Source organism: Ahaetulla prasina, chromosome 3 (assembly GCF_028640845.1).
Source record: "Ahaetulla prasina isolate Xishuangbanna chromosome 3, ASM2864084v1, whole genome shotgun sequence".
Classification (NCBI taxonomy): domain Eukaryota; kingdom Metazoa; phylum Chordata; class Lepidosauria; order Squamata; family Colubridae; genus Ahaetulla; species Ahaetulla prasina.
Window position 1 is genome coordinate 82525871 of NC_080541.1, and position 24297 is coordinate 82550167.

Here is a 24297-nt window from a genome sequence, read left to right on the forward strand (position 1 = left end):
TCTCTTTTTTTTTTAAAAAGGGTAGAAGTCAGAAAATCAAAAATACTTGCAAACCAATAATTGTTCACTCACACTTGTTCCGCCTGCTTTAGTAACCACAAAAAGAAATCAATTGCTAGCAGAAGTGGACACCTTCCTCTTTTCCTGCTTTTTCAGGAGCGCAGTGAATACTGGAGGTTGGGGGAGGGGTAAGGGGATTCGACCTTTGCAGGACTTTGCATTACAAAAACAAAGCCCCTAGGGGAATCTACCACATTTCCCCCCCCTTGCTCTTTCTCTCTCTTTCAACCAGAGAGGGAAATCAAGCCGGGATCAGTTGTTATGTCCGGCTTTTACCATATTCAATGCGGAGTGCCATAAATTAGCACCCAGCGAGAAAGGTGGCGCCACCCAGAAGCCACTCTCTTGGTTTGTTATTTGCGGAATAGAATAGAATAGAATAGAATAGAATAGAATAGAATAGAATAGAATAGAATAGAATAGAATAGAATTTTATTGGCCAAGTGTGATTGGACACACAAGGAATTTGTCTTGGTGCATATGCTCTCAGTGTACATAAAAGAAAAGATATGTCCATCAAGAATCATAAGGTACAACACTTAATGACAGTCATAAGCAAGGGTGAAATCTAAAAATTTTCCCTACCGGTTCTGTGGGCGTGACTTAATTGGTGGGCGTGGCTTCATGGGCACTGAGTGGGCGTGGCCAATAACAATAAATAATAAAAATAATAAACAAAGTATACAAAACAATAAGAGGTACCAAAAACTAACTTTCACACTTTACACACACACAACACAACACAACTGACTCACACACAATGTAAAAGCAGCTGCACTTCACCCAAAATGACCCCTGCAACAAGCAGGAACCTCACACAGCTACAAGAAGCTCAAAAACTAACTTTCATACTTTACACACACACACAAAACACAACACAACGCAACTGACTCACACACACATGTGCCACATGTGCCACATACAGCTTTTTGAGATTTTGTGTGTTTGTGTAGTAAGAGTGAAACACTACAGAAACACACCAAATCGCAGAAAGCTGCACAAATATTTTATTATTTTATTTTATTTATATTTTTAGATAAAAGCAGTTAAATTTAAAACTTCCTTTTAAATTTAGACATAGCAATTTAAAGTTAATTGCTATGTCTAAAAAAAAATAAAACTCTTCTTAAAAAACCCAATTAACTATTTTTTTAAAGCTCCCATCCCCAGTTACTTACCCAATTCAAGGGACAAGGCAGGCAGATTGAGTTGCTCACTAATGAGATGGATTGCAGGCAGGCAGATTCAGTTGCTAACTTATGCAATTGATTGCAGCAGCCGAAGCAAAGCAAGGCAGGAGCGAGCCCGAAAGAAGCAGCAAGTAGGCAAGTGGGGACCGGGCGATTAAATGAGCATGAGCAGGGGTGGGTGGGCAGAGATTTTTGCTACCTATTCTCTGAACTATCCGCCCCCAGCACTACCAGATCGCGCGATCCGGTCCAAACCGGGAGCATTTCACCCCTGATCATAAGGTACAAATAAACAATCAAATGATATTAGGAAACAGTCAATATAAATCGTAAGGATACAAGTAACAAAGTTACAGTCATACAGTCATAAGTGGGAAGAGATGGGTGATAGGAACGATGAGAAGATTAATAGTAGTGCAGACTTATCCCTTTTAATTATTAAGACACACACTAGTTTATTTTGTATGGTTAATGTGGTATCTTTTTCCCATATCATCCTTGTAGCCTCTCATTTTTATATTTTTCTCCATTCTGTGTTGATAAATCAAATGCAAGTATTTTTCTCCTTTAATTGCACATTTTATCGTACTTCCTTCTAGTTCCCTCTAGTGTCCAGCCTCAAAAGTCCCACCCTATCATATTTTTTAAAAATTCAAGACAACAGTATTTTCCCACAAAAAGGATTTTTACAATTAATTCCAAAATATTATTTCAAAACTATTTGGATTCTTACTCTATTTGTAACTTTCCAAAATCCAAGTGGTCATGACCGTTTTGCTGGTTATTTAAAAATCTTTTTTTTTTTAAAAAAAAATTGTATTTAAAACTTTTCTTGCTAAGGATTGAAGAAAACTCATCCATTGCCTCAAAATGTATCTTCACCAAGATTCCTAGTAGCTGAAAGCAGTTAACAAGCAATTCCCAAAAGTGATTATAAAAGAACTATGTGAACCCAGTGTTCTTTTGAAGGTACAAATTGTGGTTTGAGCAAAATTATGGATATTTCCTCATCATCCAGAGCACTAAACCTTCTGAAAATTGTCTTGCAGCCTCCTTGTGAGGAGCAATTGTCTGGAGTACTTGTGGTCAATCTCAAGTTTGAGAGAGTCAATCTCTTGTCTGGAGAGAAATTACAAAGAGCTGTTCTACTCACTGCCTCTTCGTTCTGCTGTGAAGGTCAGCTCTGCTTTTAGTGGAGCTGTCTTCAGTTCACCATTTTACCTGGAAGTCCATTGATTAGAATAGTAATTTTGTAGGCATCCATGTATTAAGAGTTATAACTGAGCAGGTCTCTGAACCAAAAGAAAGGGATTATGTGTACAAGTCACTACATGGTGCACAGCAGAGTGAATAAATATATAAATAATATTTTCTGTAGGTCTAAGCTACCAAGTGGTGTAGCTTTCTGGGGACCTGAAATAATGTTACAGCCATACAAGTGATTGGAAAGTTTCTTTTATAAATGCTTTATTAGTGCATTTCATGACAATTCTGAAATCTGATTGTTCTTCTAACAACACTCTGTTATGAGAGACTCCTACAAATTCAGCTCTGTTCTAGATTTCTCAGTAGAACAGAAGTTAGAAAGAATAAAAGTTTGTGTCTCTTAATTGTTGGCACTTTTTTTTTCTATCCTACTGCAATCAGTAGGAAGGAATTGATATTAAATTCTGTGCCAATTCAAAGAGAAGGGGTGACTGTTAGAGCTTGTCCAACATCGAATTTCCCTGACATTAGAAAGAGCTACTCTTGGAGACGGGCAGACTGAAGGAAACATCCAATATTGGTTTTTTCCCTTTGAGGTCATTCTCAAAAGAAGAAATCCTTATACATCCTATCATCCTTAGGGCACATGTCTGAATCTGTAGGACTGTAAAATAAATGCTGCATAAATCCTTATCCAGTTACTCATTTGTTCATTGCCTCTGGGTTTAAAATATGGACAATTCTGAAATATTAACTGTAATGGCATGGAAATGAAAAATTTGAAATGTAAATCCTTTTTTAGAACTTTGGATATACATTTCTTTTAGATCCTATTTTAAGGGGAAAATGTTTTGAATATATTACTGAATCTTGGTTATCTGTTGCCAAAATTTGGCAGTGCAGTTCTGGGAATTTGGGAGACTGCAATAATATAGCTGCGAGTCCTGCTTTGAGATATACTTTAGATGTAATGGCACACATATACTGTCAGCTTATTCACAAGAGATATCTTCCACTGAGATCTTCAAATTATTCATAAAAATGTTATTTCTTAAGCCCCTTCCTTGTAAACTGAAATACTATTGAAGCTGCTGATTTATGAATGATATAGATGATCCATCTTCATAATTAATTTATAATTCAAAGAAAAGGCGGATACTAGATCATGAGTATACCGATTATATGAATATACAGTCTAAGGCAGGGGTCTCCAACCTTAGCAACTTTAAGCCTGGAGGACTTCAACTTCCAGAAAACTGGAGCTACTGATCCAGTTCTACAGAGGAATTATTGAGTCTGTCATTTGTACCTCTATAACTGTCTGGTTCGGTTCTGCAACCCAACAAGAAAGACACAGACTTCAGAGGATAATTAGAACTGCAGAAAAAATAATTGCTACCAACTTGCCTTCCATTGAGGACCTGTATACTGCATGAATCAAGAAGAGGGCCGTGAAAATATTTACAGATCCCTCACATCCTGGACATAAAATGTTTCAACTCCTACCCTCAAAACGACGCTATAGAGCACTGCACACCAGAACTAGACACAAGAACAGTTTTTTCCCAAAGGCCATCACTCTGCTAAACAAATAATTCCCTCAACACTGTCAAACTATTTACTAAATCTACACTACTATTAATCTTCTCATCGTTTTCATCACCAATCTCTTTCCACTTATGTCTGTAACTTTTTGTTGCTATCATTAAGGGTTACATTGCAACCTATGACCATTATTTGTGTTGTAAATGTTGTACCTCTGATGAAGGTATTTTTTTTCTTTTTCTTTTATGTACACTGAGAGCATATGCACCAAAACAAATTCCTTGTGTGTCCAATCACACTTGGCCAATAAATTCTATTCTATTCTATTCTATTCTATTCTATTCTATTCTATTCTATTCTATTCTATTCTATTCAAATTGCCAAGGTTGGAGACCCCTGGTCTAAGGCAAGGAGTCTTCTGAATTCCAAGAAACTAATTTTCTATTGATACCTTGTTTTGTGCTAGGAAACATTTCTTCCATTATTGTAATAAACGGTTATTTTAAAAGGCTCTGTATCCACTTGTTTTTCAAAACAGGTTCTGAGTGCTATGAGAGCTAAGGATTCTTGTAAGTAATGGCACATGAAGCATTTAGCTAATGAAATGGAGGGAAATCTTTCCTGTGATTCACAGTAGTACGGATTTCCATAACCAGTGCTGTTCTTAAGTTTCTAGGGCTGCAATATCATAGTTGTACACATCGTTATTACAAAGGAATTAAATATGTTATTACTTCATAACAAAAGCCCCCCCCCAAATAAAAAATTATATGAAGCATACATCAAAATTCATGCCTGATAATCTGTTGGGCACAGTTCTTTTGATTCATGGAAATGCACTGGAAAGATGTGGTGAACTGCAGATTTTCACTGGATTATTCAATTAACTTTTTTTTTGATGAAGTTCATCAGAAGTGGCTATAATTAGATGAAACAATGATTTCTGCACTGAATTGCTTATGGTATAAAATTTATTTATTTGACCTTTATCTCACCTTTATTACTTTATAAGTAACTCAAGGCAGCAGACATACCTAGTCTTCTTCCTTCCTCCTATTTCTCCACAGCAACAACAACTCTGTGAGGTGGGCTGGGCTAAGACAGAGTGATTGACCCAAAGTGACCTAGCTGGCTTCCATGTCTAAGGTAGCACTGTTAGCACTGGTTTCTAGCCTGGTGCCTTAACCACTAGACCAATGGTTCCTAACCATTTTTTGGCCATGCCCCACCTAAGCATCTCTAAAATCCTGATCTCTCCCCCCCCCCCCGACATATAATTCTTACTATTCAAAAAGTGAACTCCTACGCACACGGAGAAGCCTAAAAGGCCATTATCCTGGTTTAAATAAGGTTCCAATTGCCCCCATTAAAAATCAATTTCCCCCCTGTAGGATGTGAACCCCACACTGGGAACCAATGTACTAGACCAAACCGCTTGAATAAGATTTATTATATTTATTAACCAAAGAACCACCCAAAGTAGTCAAAAATTAATATACAAATAAAACTTATACTTGGCCAAGTTCAGAAAACAGCGCTACAAAAATCACAGTCATAAATATTCAGGGAATAAGGTACATACTCTGTTACCAAAGAAAACTTGTCCCCAACAAAGGAAACAACTTCACTATTCTTGCAGCAAAGGGAGACCAAGGAAATCAATCGTTTCTTTGCACGGCTCGGTGTCCGTATCATTAGCAATGAGAAGTTGAAGGTGCTGCACTGTCCAATCTAATTGTGTGGGAATGAGTTTAGTTGTTGTGACCCAAAAATGAGGTGGGAAAAATTCAGGCAGTGTTGGTCCTCTAGTACCCTTGAACTCAGTTCAGGAAAACATGACAACGAGGAAAAATACCTTAAAGCTGGATCACCTCGACTCTCTTTGGTATAAGAGGAAAGGAAGGGTAAATACAGTCAGGGTTTCAAGGTACTATTGTAGTCAAATCAATAAAGTAGAGTTCTAGAATTTCTTGCAGTATCTTGTATCCTGACTGGATCTACCTCAGAGGGTTGACATTAGAACTAAAAATATACTTTCATCTCTCATCAAAGAAACAAGCTGTGAGTCTTCAGGATGGTATAAAAAAGATACTTCTGACAGAAGGGCTGATTCCTGAAGACCAGAGGGGATGCAGCTATAAACAAAGAGTCATATGTTTGTAAGTCCTCAATTTAGTTAGTTGGTACTGGAAGTCTTCAATTTACAACTTTAGCAACTGCTTAAAATGAGAACCTACCTGAAAAAGGAGACTTACAAACTGGATCTCAGTTCCTCTGGTTGCCTCCACGCACGGTCATATGAATGCACCTCAAGCCTTTAGCAACATGATTGAATTTACAATGCCCTGCAGTCATGTGACCGCGTTTTACTACAGTTTCATCAAAAACTGGTACTTACTCTGAGTTTTGGGCAAAACTGCGCCAAAGCAAATAATGACCACAGCTTTCACTTCAGAATTATGACATTCGTTTTATGACTGCTGCACTCACTTAACAACCGCAGCAAAAAAGTCATGTGACTGCCTTGTTTTACGACCATTACAACTTACAACTATAATCAACAGGCTCCATTATGGTTGTAACTTGAGAATTCTGCCTGTAATTGGTAACCCATTGCTATAAGGAACAAAAGTGAACATTGTATTGTCTACTAGGAGCATGGATTATGAATGCAACAGAACAACTTCCAAGATTTATCCAATTTATTAATAATGACCTTTTTGTACTAATCCATTTGGATCCAAATGATAGTGTTAAGAGCAGCTACAACTATCACCATGGTCTTTGAAGCTGTTGGAAGAAATCTCAGGAATCTGTCAAGCATGTACAACCAGACCCACATATACAGGATTCAGGGTAATTACTTTATTATGTTCTGCCTATAATATAGGAATCTCCTACTCCTAGGAACAATTACATAAGGCTTCAAGGAACTTATGGAGAAGGGGGTGTCAGTCCTAGTCCTTTTGAGTTGTGTAATGACTCCTTGCTAGCTCCATGCTTGATCCTTTCTCCTTGGAAGGTTGGATGCTTCCCAAAAAAATATGACACTTTATGTCTATTTGCTAATGCTCAGAGGATTGGCAATAAACAAGATTAATTTGCACTCTTTGATAAAGAGGGAAAATATGACTGAATAAGTATAATTGAAACTCGGAACACAGCAGTGGAAGAATACAAATTGTTCAAAGGAATCAAAACAATTTTAAAAAGGGTGGGATTACACTGTTATGTTTCCATAACATCTTCTTAGAAATCCAAATGAATTAATCTGCCAATACTACAGAAACCATCCCGATTAAAATACGTGGAAGAATGAATAAAAGCCATATCGGTGTCCATTATAACCTGTTCAGTCAATATGGAAGATGGAAATTGCAGAGCTTTTAAAGAGATATGACGTAATCATGATGGGAGACTTAAATTACATGGATATTTATTGAGAGATAACCTCTGCCAAGCATGTTGATTCCCAGAAATTCATGATTTGTCCTTCTGACCATTTCTTCTTTCAGAGAATAGAGGAAGTACAGGTGGATTAACTATTTTTGACTTAAAACTCCATCAGCACGGTAGACTCAGACAGTGAAGTAGCACAAATATTGAGATAAAGTGACTATGACCTGCTAAAGTCCTTAGTATTAAGGAAAACTACTAAGTGAAATATTAAGTAAAATGCATACCTTCAAGAAATCAGATCTTACTATAATATTATATTTAATATATTAAAATATTTAATATATTAAATATTAAATGTAATTTTCTAACATGAGTTTAATAAACATAACTTGGGTACATAAAAATTAGTGATGGTATGAAAAAACAGGTATGTAACTGAATCACAAAGATAGCTGAATAATGGAAAAGTGTCAGATAGGATAGCGCTATGATGCCTGCCTCATACACATGGACTAAACTAGAGAAGCAAGAACTATACTAATTTTATCCTTAACACTGAAGTAAACTCAGAATCCTGAAGCTAGGAGAATTCTTATTATAATTTCCAAGTTTGGTGGCACTGGGTTAGAATGCAGTATTTCAGGATAACTCTGCCCACAACCCAGGAATTTGATCCTGACTGGCTCAAAGTTGACTCAGCTTTCCATCCTTCCAAAGTCGTAAAATGAGGACCCAGATTGCTGGGGGCAATATGCTGACATTTGTAAACTGTTCAGAGAGTGTGACAAAGCACTATGGAGAGATATATAAGTCTAAGGGCTATTGCTATCATTGTAATTATTGTCATTTAATTAAGCCAGCATTTCTCTGAATACTTCGAGAAACATTTTCCCACGTTTCTCTCCACCTGGGCCAGTTCACTATTAGTGAATTTATTTTCATTCCCTGCAAGCTTAATTACAGTATTTATAAGCGATTTGCCTAACTGTCTGCTTATAATTTTTATCCACATTACTATCCTACTTTACAATTTCTAGGACTCTATAAATTAACAATTCTGCTTGATTTGATCCCCATTATGTTCCTTAGCACACATTTTTCTTTAAATTTTTTCCACTTTTTAATCTTGCAAGAACCTTTAATTCTACATTCAGAAGCCTGGTTATATGCTAGATTCTAATTTGTTCATTAGTCAAGCAAGGGGATGTTAAAGGTGTACTTCATAAAAAATCAAGCAGTTCATGCCATACGAGAACAGCGAGTTTCAGAAATCTGTCCTTCATTTTAAAAAATAACTTCTTGGAAACATGCATAATTGAATTGTCACACAATAGGGCAATATTTGATCATCTTATGCAAACACACAGCTTGTGAGTAAAGATAAATTAATTATTCCAAAGCCTACAAACTGGAGTGTACATAATGGAGATGACAGAAAGTTTTCAATCAGAAATGCCAACATCCCTAAAACAATACATGTTTCTTTTAAGACAAATGCGAGCGCAACAAATGTAAGCATGAAAAAAAATGCATCTGTAAGTTAAATATAGGCATAAAGACAAATTATAAGAAGGAGAAATCAAATGATGCATATGTTCTGAACACACTGTATGTGGGTGTAACTATGAGCAATAGACAGTGGGAGACCATAAACATTCACAGTTAACACTGTCACTAGTCTAACTATGCTATAAGTGATAGAGGTGGGCAGATTATAATTGGGTAAGGGCAAAAGGCTGATAAAAAAGAAGAAATTACCATAGATGGAGAGAAATTAGATGTAAGTCCAAGTTTGGAGTTGAGGAACAGTAGATAAGGGAAATGAGTTTAGTGTGATTGGAAGGAAAAGATAAATAAAATAAAATCTAAGTTATTTTTATTATTGAGTTGAATTGATGGAACACGAATGAATAGCAAATACACAGGAATATGTTTATGCCAGATCCTTGTCAATTTGATTGAGCATGGGACAGAAACCGAACTGTTGTGGATTATCTACAATGCTACCTAGATGGCGTAGGACATTCACTAGTCTAGGGTTTGTTATCATCAGTATGCTGATGGTAGCCTGTTATATAACTCAACTCTAGACTAAAAAAAAGATGCAATGGGCATCCTGCTTCAGGGTCTAGATCAGGGGTCTGCAACTTTAAACACTCTAAGAGCCATTTGGAACTATTTCCCACAGAAAAGAAAACACCGGGAGCCACAAAACCATTCCAGTGCCTGACTATTTCTTGAGTGGCCACAAAATTAGCATATGTAGTTGAATTAAACGTTCTGTTTTCTTCTGAAACCTTTCATTTCTTGGATTTATCCATGGTTGGCCTACCGGGAGTTGAAAAGCTCAATAAATTGCAAGTCGGCGGGTGTCACACATTGGCAGTTGTGACACATATTTTGAGTGACAGGGAGCCGCAGCAGAGGGGTGAAAGAGCCACATGCGGCTCCAGAGCCGCAGGTTGCTGACTGCTGGTCTAGATAGATTCTGGATAGAGAGGACTATTGGTTTGAAAGAGGGGTAAAAGAGGCCATCTATGTTAAAATTGAACAGCCCTCTGTCAACAGAGGGGAGGGATAAGATACCACCTATCTCCTGTCTACAACACAGTCCTTTCAACAGTTCCAAGAAGGTTCCACACCCATTTGCATTCTAATTCAGGTGACCCTGAGGGCACAAGTCTGTGCCCTCTACAGCAATTGACCTCTACAGCTTTGAGAAAGAGTGCTAACAACTAGATGACTGCATAGAAACATGTTCCTTCCATCCCATCCCCTATTCTCCCAGAACTAAGTGTTCTATCTTCCCCACCATTGGATGAAGCTTTCTGGATGAGAAGCTAAACATCTTCAAGGCAAAACAAAGAAAGCCCAGTTGCCTTTTGAAAAAGCACCTTTGGGAAAACCACAACCTGGATGAGTGAGAATCTCCATATGCATTCAATGTCTGAAGATCGTCAGAGACAAGATGGGCTGAAGTAAGCTCAAACTGAATTCCAGAATGATGGAGTGGTTGTTGGTCAGAAACCATCTGACTCTAAACCTGCCAGACCTTTGAGATAGGCCAAGTCAATAAATAAACACTGCAGAGATTCCAAGAATGCTACTTTACTGTTTATTGTTTATTATTACGAGAGCCATATTGGTTTAGTGGTAAAGGCACTAGGTAGAAAGCAAGAAACTGAGTTCAAGTCCCGCCTTAGGCATGAAAGCCAGCTGGGTGACTTTGGCTCAGTTACTCTCTCCCAGCCCAACTCATCTCACAGAGTTGTGGGGAAAATAGGAGTGTATTGGATATGTCTGCCGCCTTGAGTTATTTGTATAGATAATAAAGACAGAATATAAATACTTAAATAAATAAAATAACATTGTTGTAAGGTATGGGTAATAGAATCTTGAAAACCTGCCCAAGTTTCTGTGTGCCTGATCTCTTATGAAACAAAATAAAGGTAGAATTGAGTTTCTTTCTCAGGTTTGCTTCAATCCCTGAACTGTTTCACCTTTTCTACAAGTCAGTCCTTAACAGTTATTTCAAGACCTTCTCGATTTCTTACAGAAAGAAGGAGAGGAGGTTCATGATCTGGAAGTTCTTTGAACTCCCAGTTATAGCAGATAACAGGAAAAACCTGATTCAGAGAACATAATAGATTAAGGTTTCCTTGAACCTGGGTACTCTGGGTTATAGTCATTCATGCCCTCATCATGTCACCCTTGGACAACTGTAACTCACTTTGTTTGGGGCTGCTTTGAAAACTATCCATAAACTTCAAAAAACAGCAGACGGTCAAAAGCTAGTTCAACAGGATTATTCTATGGTCACTGTGCTGATTGTCTGTAGGGTTGGTTTTGGTTTTTTTAAAAGATTTGAGTCACATGTTTCTGTAATAATTTTTCAACCTTCGGGTAGGTTATATATCTAAACACAGAACTGAGGAGGGAAAACAATACTAATTTGCTAACTTTTGCTTCTACCCTAATGCTTTTTTGTATGACTGTACATCAAGTCAGTGGTCCACCAAAGAAGAAGAAATTGCCAAGTGAATGAGAAGTTGTAAGCAGAGATATTTATAGCAGAGATATTTATAATTCATTTTTTTTGTCCTGGATTCATAACAACAATTTCAAAAATCCAGCTAACCATTATTGTACGCAGTTCATTTCCACATAGACCATAAAATAATTAACTCTCTAAAATGCATTAAACATATATGAAAAATTTTAGGAATGAATTAATGTTTAACCTTTTAAGTGCGGATGAGATTACCGAACTGACACGGTTCCCCAATAATGAATACATCTTATCAGGGAATCCCCACTGGAAGTAACTAGAACATATATGTAGTCCTCAACTTATGATTGTTCAATTAATGATTGCTCAAAGTTATGACAGCCTTGGAGAACATGACTTACGATAATTATGTAATAATGATTACGATTGTAATCGCACTTACAACTGTTGCACCATCCTAGCAGTCACATGATTGTAATTTGGGTGCCTGGCAACTGGCTCACATTTACAATTGTTGGGTTGCAGCATCCTGTGGTCACATAGTCACGATTTGCAAGCTTTTTTGTCAATTTTCTCCAAAAAACTACCCATTGGGGATGCTGGATTCCCAGCACTTAATGACTATGTGATTCATTAACAACTGCAGTGATTTGTTTAACAATCACAGCGATTTCCTTAATAACTGTTGTAAAAATTATTGTAAAATTAGGAACAACTCAACCTGCAACCACAACATATTACAATGGAAATTCGGGTCCTAATTGTGTTTATAAATTGAGGATTACAAGGTTACCTGTATTTCTTTGGGAATGGTCCCCTCTTCCATGTCCTCCCTGGTATATTAAACAATTACTACTCTAATAATTTACGTCTAGTGGACTTAAAAGAAAAGGCTTATTCCTGAATAAGACATCATCAATAAGATGTAAGGGCCGTTGTCTCAATAGCATGACTGAATCAGATTTAGCCTGTTACAGCAGATGCTTCCTTTCCTGGCTTTCCAGCCCAGTCAGCTGAAAAGCTAAATTTGCCCATTCTATTATTGGAATGGCTCAACACACATTCAAATCTCCAGCTAGCTGAACTGAGCTACATGAACTCTTCCAAATTCAACAAAGCCTGCTATATCATCCTTGTTAAATCCCAAGCACAGCAGCATAATGTTCTGTTTCAAATTCCTGCAGTGTTATTGAGAAGTAATTACAGTTTTCCCCACAGACATCTGATACCGGATTGGCACACAAGATATACTACATACTTCACCTGCTGGAGAGCTTCTGTACAACTCATAAGGCACCATCTGCAAAGAGGTACAGAGCTAGATGTGAAGGACAAAAAAAAATTCTTCACAAGGAAACACACTCTGAGGTTTGATACAGTCTTCAAAAAACTGCATTCTGATGGCTTCATCAATCCAGTAAATAAAACAAGTTAATATTAATCATATACCCTTTTAGCTACTAGTTATTACTTATTCTATATACTCTGTGCATGGAACATATCAACATTTTAAAACAAAGTTGGAATATTGAGACAATTCTAAGGGTTGATGTAACCCATATCATATAAAGCAACAGCTCTGATCATCCCTGATTAATATGATTACTCACACTGGAACAATTGACTTAATAAACATACCCAAATACTCTTTTAAGCAAGACAACCCATAATAGTAAGAAATATTATAGAGCTTCTCCTCAAGATATGAACATAATCTGTAGCAAATACCACTAAGCTTAGGTAAAGGTAGAGGTTTCCCTCACACATATGTGCTAGTCGTTCCTGACTCTAGGGGGCGGTGCTCATCTCCATTTCAAAGCCAAAGAGCCAGCGCTGTCCAAAGACGTCTCTGTGGTCATGTGGCCAGCATGTCTAAATGCCAAAGGTCCACAGAATGCTGTTACCTTCCCACCAAAGGTGGTCCCTATTTTTCTAGTTGCATTTTTATATGCTTTCGAACTGCTAGGTTGGCAGAAGCTGGGACAAGTAATGGGAGCTCACCCCATTACACAGCTGAACTGAACCACTTAACTGCCAACCTTTCAATCAACAAGCTCAGCATCTTAGCCACTGAGCCACCGAATCCCTCTTATTGCAAGCTTAAAAAGGAATAAAAAGACCTCCAAGGAAGAATGTGGCCCAAAACACACATTCTGCAACTTTCGCACTCTGTAAACCATAGTAACTAAAGTATCACTAGGTGAAAAATAATAGTGACCATTTCTTAAGTGTCTTGGGCTTGGCTTGTGGCACACATGTCTATACATACCTCCCTTACTGGATTCTTTGGAGTAAGCCCCCTTGAGAAGAAAGAAACTTACTTTTGTACATTTACTCTGGCTGTTACATATCGTGCTTTTATTACATTTTTTTCCTCAGTGAGAAACTTTCTTCACAAAGAATATTAGGATTTATGAATGTAAAACAAACAAGAATAGATTTTACTCTACAATTCTTTCTAGATCACAGTGTAGTGTTGGTCTACGTTGCTCATTGTGAAATACATGAGATAATATGTATTCTCTAAGACAATATGAAAAGCCTTTAATCCAGAAATCCAATGAGAGAAAAAAAACCAGGAATGAGATAGTTGTGAGTGACATCAATGAAAATTTTTGTTTTTTCATTTCTCAAAAAATTCCTCAGCGGAAGACATGCTTCTACTGAAATGTCAGTAAAATCAAAGAAAGGGTTTTGAGGTAAAATGATACTATCTTTGGGAAAGCAAAGAATGAAAAGTTCCCACAAGTTCCCAGATAAATATTCAAAACTAAATACATCAAAGCATATAGAAATCTCACTGGATTCTGAAATGTTCAAGGAGCAAACTAACTTCAGGGATAGATTTTTATCTTTTCTTTCCACCATATTCTGTTATGGCATTTTGACAAAAACAGGCCATCCACTGCTATACTTGAAGGCAAATCCATCCCAAATGTATTCTTTAAAATAACAATTATTTTTTCATTATTAATACATTTATAATTCTTAAACTTACTCAATTTCTATCATAGTTTTACCATGTATAATAATAAAAAGATATTTTTGCCCCTTTCTCAATAACCCTAGGGTTTTGTTCTTCCTTTGTTTTTTATCAAGACAACAGATACATTTTTAACTGCCAGCTGGCTCAATAACAATTGAAAGCTATTTATTTTTAATGTTTATGAGAATCGGGCCATTCAATGAATACAATACTTCCTTGCATGTATAATTTTAAAATGTGTAAGAGCCGTTTTAAGTCAAGGACTGCCTGTATAGCCATCTAAGAAGCTATCACATACAATACAGAACACGTTTGTTCTCTACTGAAATCAAAAGCTGGACAAGAATCAAGGAAAATGAGGATGAGTGAAATTGCCTGATGGAAAAATATATTAAATAATGCAAGTGTATTTCTGGAAAAATAGCAGACTGTCCTTTATTGGATCTTTTCAAATAGAGATTGGTTGAATATTTGTTGGGGGAGGGATAGCTAAGTGATTCATGAATTTCTGTGCTGAACAGAGGGTTGGACCAAATGACTGATAGGATTTCTTCTTACATTTTATGATTTAATTATACACATTAATCCTGGCACTTATTGGTGTTTGATAGTATTATATGTCTGAGATTTTTAATTACTCTGCTAAACAACTAATTCCCACAACAATGTCAAACTATTTACTAAGACTGTATTACTATTATTCTTCTCATTCTTCCTATTACCTATTACCTATTTCCTTTTTACTTATGACTATAAATGTTGTACCTTGATGAAGGTATTTTTTTCTTTTTCTTTTATGTACACTGAGAGCATATGCACCAAAACAAATTCCTTGTGTGTCCAATCACACTTGGCCAATAAATTCTGTTCTATTATGACTATAAGTTTGTTGTATATAGTTTTATTTAGTTTCTAGTATGATTTATGTTGATTGCTTATTTAGTATCCTATGACTATCGCTAAGTGTTGTATCTTATGATTTATGATGAATGTATTTTTATGATGACTATGATCATGATTTATCACTTGTATCTTTTATGTACACTGAGAGCTATGCGCTGAAGACAAATTCCTTGTATGTCCAATCACATTTGGCCAAAAAAGAATTCTATTTTATTCTAAATAAAATACTGTCTTGAAGGCAGATCTTTAGCAAATTGTAGCTCAAGTCAAATCATAGTATGCTGGAATTCTGTAGTTTTCCTATAGTTATACTATTCTATTAGTATGTACTCCACTTCTGTGCAAATAATATAATCCATGCATTATTCAATTATAAAGAAGAAAAAAATTGCTTCCCACCAGTAGTGAATAATTCAGCTTCAGTGTTAGTTTCTCATTTACCAAATAATGTAGCAACATCAGCATTCAGAATGCTATGTTTGTTCTTTGTCTCTAAGTTAATAGGCACAGTTACTAACGGTGATCTGCAGGTGTATATGAGAGTGCGCTGCAAATAAAGGCAGTGTGCTTGGCTGTGAAACTGATTGCACTAGTCTTTGCTAACAGAGAGGTCAACGAAGCAAAAGGAATTTTCATACCTGAGTTAACTAGCTGCTGCTCCATGACCCCACATCCCAAGACCTCCATCCATTCTCCTTGAAAGTTGATCTCCATCTCAAAGGAAGGGTGAGTAAATGGAAAATAGCAGTTCACCCATCTAATCTTGAGTCCTGGAGTGGTTAAAATAAAAGATATAAGCCAAAAAGAAAAGATGGGGTTAAGTGATGTAACAGCTTATGCCTTGCAGTGTACCCTAAGAAAAAGTTTACCTTTCATTTAATGACATCAATTACTGCAAACCATAAAAAGTAAACAGCCACATAAGTGGCAATATATTGTGTGTAATATATCTTAGATCTTGGGGAAGAGGTAGAGTAGGAGAAAAAGCCTTTATGCAATTCAAGCACCCTTTAAAAACAAATTAATCACCAACAATTACCGTATTTTTCAGAGTATAAGACGCACCTTTTTACCCCCAAAAAGAGGGTGAAAATCTGGGTGCATCTTATAGTCTGAATGTAACCCCGCCCAGCCTCTGAAAAAAGCCTCTGAAATGGAGATGTCAGAGCCTGAAAAAAGCCTCTGAAACCTCCATTTGAGAGACTGAAAAAAGCTGAAAAAAAGACTGAAAAAAAAGCAAGGCGCAGAGCTCACAACCAATGAACCTGTTGCTAAAGTTCACCTCTGGGAACAGCTGATTGGGGATATTCCTGGAGGCCGATCCACCCCCAACCAGCATTTTTCTTATTTTCCTCCCAGAAAAATAAGGTGCGTCTTTTACTCTGGTGTGTCTTATAGTCTGAAAAATACAGTACCTGGTTTGAACTAAGAACATGGGCAAAATTTTGTTGTGGTCAGTAACTGGAAATAACTAACATCTATCTCCCTAAAGCAGGGGTCTCCAACCTTGGCAACTTTAAGACTTGTGGACTTCAACTCCCAGAATTCCTCAGCCAGTTTTGTTGGCTGAGGAACTCTGGGAGTTGAAGTCCACAAGTCTTAAAGTTGTCAAGGTTGGAGACCCCTGCCCTAGAGATATAGATGATGACTATATTATAATGGTTATTTATTTTTTATTTATTAAGCAGATTTGTATGGCTTCCCAGCTCATACACAGGTGGCTCCCGGAAGTTTACAACATTAAAATCCACAATATTAAACATTGTAACCCCCACCCTATGGCAGCAGCAACAAAAATCAAATCAATCATTTGATCAGCTCCATCTTCATTTGAAGTCCTCAGGTCCACCACGTCTTGGGGCCTTTGGGAAAAGCCACAAGGCAAAGGTCAATCACACCTCCAGGGGAAGGATGTCCCATAGGGAAGGGACGACCACTGAGAATGTCCTTTTTCATAGTCCCACCGGATGTACATCCCTAATGGTTGGGATCAACTGTCAAGGTTCCAGAAATACCTCTTCTGCGTAAAAGAGACTCGGAGGCATTTTTTCTTTTTCTCAAAGTCCTTTACTAGCATGAGGAGACTGGCACACGATGAGTGCAATTCCCAAAACTGAAGTTCCGGATTCGTTTCCCCAGTTATACAAACCCCAATAGTCCCACCCTCCTGACCCCTCTGATGATCACACGGTCCCACGTTCTTCCAGTTCATCCAAGTAACTTCTTGCCACTCTTCCTACAGACGTGAACGCCATCCGACCTTGACCGCTGGAAGAATGTTACCATACCCCTCAACCCCCCCTCCTCCCCTCAAGAGAAAAATGTGGCAGCGTCTGGAAACCTAAAGTTTAATATGGTTTCCAGGCCTGACATCAACAACATTCTCTGCCTTCCCATCTTAACCCTCTACAAGAGCCAAAGAGCGCCTAACTCAGAGCCACTACATCTTGCCACAGTTCAGTTTTTAGCTTGTTGCATCCTATCTAGATCTCAACAGCCTTCAGGCACAGGGAGATGTCACAGAATCACTTAACTCACCACAGGCAGAGATGTACAGCTGAGCAGCATCAGCATGCCGATGATATTTCAACCCTATAATGGGGTGACCTCCCCCAGTGATTTTATGTAGATATAAAATTTTCTTATAGGCAGGTTTGGTGTCTTTGGTAATCAGCAAGTCTTCATAGTGTACTGGCCTCAATGCCTCTTCTATACTGTTCTTCAGATATTCTTCCAATGCCCTTTTTTCTTCAACTTCTAGTGTACTTGAACCTATGCTCCTTGGTAAATAGAGTCTGTCAATATTACTGCGCGGATGAAGGGTATGAGTCAGGGGTGAAATGTAATTTTTTTTTACTACCGATTCTGTGGACGTGGCTTGGTGGTGGTGGTGGGGTAATGTGACTGGGTGGGCGTGGCCAACTTTTTTTTTTAACTTTTAAAAGCATTTTTTCTACAACCTCTTTGGCCGAAGAGCTTGTAGAAAAAATGCTTTGAAAGAGTTCTGACAATCCCAGGTGAGTTGCCTGATTGCCAGGACCCTTTCAAAGCATTTTTTTACAGCCTCTTCGGCCAAAGGCTTTTTTTTTTAACTTTTAAAAGCATTTTTTTTGGCCGAAGAAAAAATGATTTTAAAAGTAAAAAAAAACCTCTGATGATCACGCGGCTCAGCTGGGCATGAGTGGGGGGAAGGGGGGCAGGGATTTTTGCTACCGGTTCTCCGAACTACCCGCCGCCATCGCTACCGGATCAGGCAATCCAGTCCGAACTGGGAGCATTTTACCCCTGGTATGATTCACTGTTATTATTTTTCTGGTCTTCCTATCCAGAGTTTATACTTCAGCTTGAGTCCCATTCACTATTTTAGCTGTATACCTAATGGCTGGAATTGCTCAGGTGTTAATCACCTCAATTTTCACCTCTGAGTTTGGAGTTTAAGATCTTCTTCACTCTTCTGATGTACAGGTAGTCCTCAACTTACAACAATTCATTTAGTGACCGTTCAAAGCTACAATGGCACTGAGAAAAGTGACTTATGACCATTTTTCACTCTTACAACCATTGCAGCATCCCCATGGTCACATGATCAAAATTCAGATGATTGGCAACTGGTAGCAGTAATGGAGATAGTGTTGATAATGATGATTTTACCCATTCTGTTTTTTAAATTATTGCCTAAATATCTCTTTTACCAAAGAGATTTCTTTATAGCCTGTTTTAAATTCCAAGCTATTCTTTCTTAATTTGTACCTATGTATGAATATTACATAGAATGGTGTGACAAATAAAATTTATTTATAAACATTTATGTGTTTTCGCTGAATCTGCAACATTTTCCGCTAACCACATGGCACAAGGAATTTTCAACATACAGAAAGAAAGTTGGATAAGTAGAGGATTTGAGAAACAGAACGATTTATTCTTTCCCTTGTGCAGTAAATGAAGCTGAGTGTCTTTCAAGTCCTTCTCTTTTTTTTCAGATGAAGAGTTCTCTTTAACCATGTAGCTTGTTTCATTTTCAATTGGCATGCATAACATTCTTCTATTCTGACTTTATCTTAAGCAAAATTATTGTGACTGGCATACAGCATGTTTCATGCCCAAGTGGAGTATTCAAACCTCTAGTTTATAACCCGGCAACCCATTAGAAATACAAAACTTATGCGAGAAGGTCAAATATTCAAAACCATATTGAACTAATGGTAAATACTGTAACCAGCACAGCATTCACTGTATGCAATTGAAAACGAAGAAACTATATTTTCATCCTTAGAATCTTGGCTTTTTATATTTTTTTCTGAAAATATGGTTTTAAAGTATAATTTGAACATGAGCTGACAAGTAATCTAAAAATGGGTAACCTCACGACACAGAACCAAAGGAAATATTTATCATCAAGTGCCCCATGTTCAATCTGACATTTATCTTCAGTTTATGTAATGTGAATAAAAAATAAGTTGAGACTGGAGCTGACTATGAAAAGAAGAAACAACAAGTATGCATATACCGCAAACAAAAAATTCTCAGCAAGAAAAAGAAAGAAGTTGCTAACACCTTCTTGTGTAGGAGTTTAAATTAAAATGTTCTTTGCTAGATCTATGATAAAAATATACCCCAACAATTTCAAACTTTGCCAACATCTTGCATTCTAATGTTCTAATGTTCTAACATTAGAATTCTTGAATTCTAATGTTCATAGAAATTATTTATTTATTATGTTATATTTTACCTTGATGAACGTATCTTTTCTTTTATGTACACTGAGAGCATATGCACCAAGACAAATTCCTTGTGTGTCCAATCACACTTGGCCAATAAAATTCTATTCTATTCTATTCTATTCTATTCTATTAAATATACTTTAAGAATAGTTTTGCTGGCTTAAATTCATTATGCTTGGCTTTCTAGTACATTTTCCTTACCCAAGTGCCCCCTTCCGATGTGAAGGACTGCAGCTCCCATGATTCCAAAATGATTTTTGTGAGACTCAGGGATATATTGCTCTTAACAAAGGCATCGTACCACAGTAGCTTGTTATATTGTATTGCAACTTTGGTATATGTTGTTATTAGTGGGTTTTTTAAAAAAATTATGCTTCAGAATTGAATGTGTATGTCTTCAACTATGAATTAATCTGGAATATAAAACAATACATCAAAAATATAACAATGTGTGCATTTATGCTTACTGGACCAAATAGGTATGGTCATAAATCTTCATGCATCAAAACCAGCATAACATAATTGAACTGAAGAAAGCTGTACTGTGTTGTGAGAAAAGTCTGCTGCTGATAGCTCTTCCTAAATACTTAGCTGCATATAATGATATCATTAAAGGTAATCCTTATTTAATGACCATAATTAGGATGGCAACTTGGTCATTAAGCAGTCACTAAGCGAAACTGCAACTGTGTTTATGATCTTATTCTAGTTTTCCTTTGCTCTTCAGATCTGCAAAGATTGCAAACAGTGGCAAACAGTCACTAAATGAGGCAGTTGCTAAACAAGGACTGTCAGCATAGTGCAGTACTTATATCAGTGTGCCTATTGCTACTATGTGTTAATTGACATTCTTCTTCCATGAAGAGATAATCTGGAGGCATCACTAATGTGTAAATTTGAGATTAGTGTTCATAAAGATTCTGCAGGAATTGCTACAAGTTACCACTTACAGTAATTAGCCAGTATTTATTGTTACTAGGTGCTAGAGTGCATGACTCTGATAAAATACATTGCAACCTAATCAGAGGCCATTTGATTGATTTGTGAGGTACGTACCATCGCCAAACAGATGAGTCACAAGTTTTGTGAGTGTCATTTTCAAATTGTATTCCACAAGTTTTGCTGCTTCCATGGTATGCATCTCTTGCTTATGTGATGTACGGTGTCCTTGTTCAAACAAGTAACAATTTTCTCCATCGCTGACATTGCTGAACAACTGTTTATTAAATAAAAGACAATTATGAGCAATTAGCACTGTTTTTTCAAAGCGTTCCACATACGTTCGTAATAATCCTTATAAATAGAGTCTATGAAGAGAGTCCCATTTTTTTGCCTTAGTTATATCAAATATGTTAATTGAACTTCAGTAACATTATAGAAAGTTTCTTTTTTTAGAAATCAAGTCCATATTTTCCCAATCCGCAGAAACTGATCTAAGCATCAATGTTTGCCTCAGGTCACTTAAGCAAGTATATTTCTAAATTGGGATTTTAATCAGAGATTTCCAGCTCACAGTTTACACACTTAGCAACAGGCCTTCATCAAAATATCATATCTATAATGGTATGTGGGAATGACCTTGGGAGACAGGGGGAAGAAATGCAGCCTAGAGAACTGTCAAATAAAAGGCAACTTAGCCCACAGCAGGAATGTGGGTGGGCAAGCAGCTGAGAAGGAACCCTTCCTAATTCCTTGGGCTGAAAAGGAGACGGGAGAAATGTACTTTCAGATTTGTAAGATTCTGTTAATGTTACCTTGCAATAAATTACAATTACAATTGTACAAATGTACAATTAGCTCATCTGGCTGTGCTTCTTGCTTGCATTATCTTGTAAGGCTGACAATAGTTTTCCCTTATCAAGTGTCCTCTATATAACCACATCACCAAATAAATTATAGGAATTGGAGTTTAACAAATCTGGAGGACACCTGAATAGTCCTCGACGTATGACCACAATTGAGCCCAACATTTCTGTGGTTAAATGAGAAATTTGTTAAGCGAGTTTTGCTCCATTTTACGACCTCTCTTGCCTCAGTTGTTAAGTGAAACACTGCAACAAATATGTTAGTAACATGATAGTTAAGTGAATCTGGCTTCCCCATTGACTTTGCTTGTCAGAAGGTCGCAAAAGGGGATCACATGATCTTGGGACACAGAAACAGTTGTAGGTATGAACCAATTGCCAAGCATCTGAATTTTGATCACAATAACCATGGGTATGCTTCAAAGGTCGCAACTGTGAAAAACAGTCATAAACCTGTTTTTACAGTACCGTTGTAACTTTGAACAGTCACTAAATGAACTGTTGTAAGTTGAGGTCTACCAGTACAGGTAATCCTTGATTTACAACCACAATTGAGCCTAAAGTTTCTGTTGCTCAACGAGACAGTTGTTAAGTAAGTTTTGCCCCATTTTATGACTTTCCTGGCCACAGTTGTTCAGTTAGTAACACCCATTGTTAAGTGAATCTCGCTTCCCCCATTGTCTTTGGTCATTCACACTTTCCATTATGTAAGATGACCAAAGAAATAACAGCCATTCCAAGGCTTGCAAGTCTTTGGGTATGTTGTGTCTCGTCCGATCTCACCACCACAGCCGGGGTCTGCTTATCTGCTTCCGAACGCTGAAGAATGTCCTAGCATGCCTCCCGGCCCCAGCCCTGGCTCCATGCCCAGACAGGCTGAAGAAGAGCAAGTATCTCCAGCCCCCAGCTCTGGCTCCATGCCCAGGCAAACGGAGCAACTAGACCCCTCCCCCTCCTCCACAGCATGTGAGCCTGAGGAAGGTTTATTACCAACAGCTGCTGATTGGAGTGACCCTCGCTTCAGAAGAATTGATAGGCGGCGGCGTCAGAAGGAAGGGAGGGGCAGGCCTGGATAAGTGCTGAGTCATGGAGCCACACCCCATGGCCTATATAAAGGATCTGCTTTCTGGCAGTCTCTGAGTCAGGCAAAGTCTAAACATATCTTGCTGAAGTCACTTGCTGGTCTCCTGCCTGCCCTGAGGACTTTGCTAGGACTTTGGCAGAGCTGAAGAGGCACACCTGATTCGGATTTCCCTGACCCGGCCGTCAGCGGAGGAGTGGGACACAACAGGGTAGATAAGTGAGCTCTTTATAGCCATCCAGGGCAGAGGAACTAGAGGAATGCTCCAGAGGATAGGTGCCAAAGGTACAGGTAGTCCTCAATTTACGACCACAACTGAGCCCAAAGTTTCTGTTGTTAAGTGAGCCATTTGTTAAGTGGGTTTTGCCCCATTTTATGAACTTTCTTGCCACCGCTGATAACAGAATCACTGCAGTGGATAAGTTAGTAACCTGGGCATTAAGTGAATCTGGCTTCCCCATTGACTTTGCTTATCAGAAGGTCGCAAAAGGGGATCACATGACCTTGGGACACAGCAATGGTCGTAAGTATGAACCGGTTGCCATGCCTCTGAATCAGTGATGAAATCCTGCCGGTTCTGCGCGAGCCAGTAGCACCTGTGGCATGCGGTTCGGCAAACCAGTAGTGGTGGCGCCTGTCCGGATGTCTTTACTTCCTGGTTAAAGCCCGTTTTTGACTCTCTGCGCATGCGCAGAAGGCTTTGTGCATGCGCAGAGGGTCAAAAATCAGACATGACGATGGCGCATTTCCAAACCGGTAGGGAAGGTAAGTAGATTTCACCCCTGCTCTGAATTTTGATCATATGATCAATCATAAATCACTTTTTTTCAGTGCTGTTGTAACTTAGTCACTAAATTAACTGTTGTAAGTTGAGGGCTACCTGTACTGATGCTATTGCAAAGATAGTAACCAAAAGCAATTTTAACGTTTATAAATAATTTGATGTAATCATCACTTTGGTGCAATGGTGATTATTTCTTTTCATAAGATCATCTATATTTCAGATAATAATCACTAGCAGTGACATTTATATGCATATTATTCTTTAGTTTTGTGGTGATCTACAATTATTTCTCAAGATGAAACAACAACTTTAGCCTTATAAAGTCAATTCATTCTTTAATCAATGAAATAACGAATTCTCCTTAAGGGCGCCAGTCATTCACCTCTACTAACTCAACATACCTACATTTGCTGTTTTCTAATATTTGGCTACTGAATCTAGCACATGTAATATGTCAGTTTTCCTTTAAATGAGAAGAATCTATAATTAAATCAATCTAATCAGTCCGAACCTAATGTAGAACAGCCTCCTTACCTGATGGATTAACAATGACAATCATGCACAACTTGTGCACAAAGAAGAATATTTCTTACCATAATAATTCACTC

At 37.7% G+C, this 24297-nt stretch overlaps 1 protein-coding gene across 6 annotated transcripts in view; it reads right to left on the reverse strand.

The window, feature by feature from the left end:
* FARS2 (phenylalanyl-tRNA synthetase 2, mitochondrial) overlaps window positions 1-24297 on the reverse strand; it is a 244977-nt gene that overhangs the window by 166255 nt on the left and 54425 nt on the right. For all 6 annotated transcript variants that reach the window (XM_058178123.1, XM_058178119.1, XM_058178117.1 and 3 more), the window contains 2 exons: window positions 21076-21235; window positions 15937-16068 (listed from right to left, as the gene is read on the reverse strand). In XM_058178123.1, coding sequence (XP_058034106.1) covers window positions 15937-16068; window positions 21076-21160 — 217 coding nt within the window. In that variant the 5' untranslated portion in view covers window positions 21161-21235. The remainder of the gene's footprint in view (window positions 1-15936; window positions 16069-21075; window positions 21236-24297) is intronic.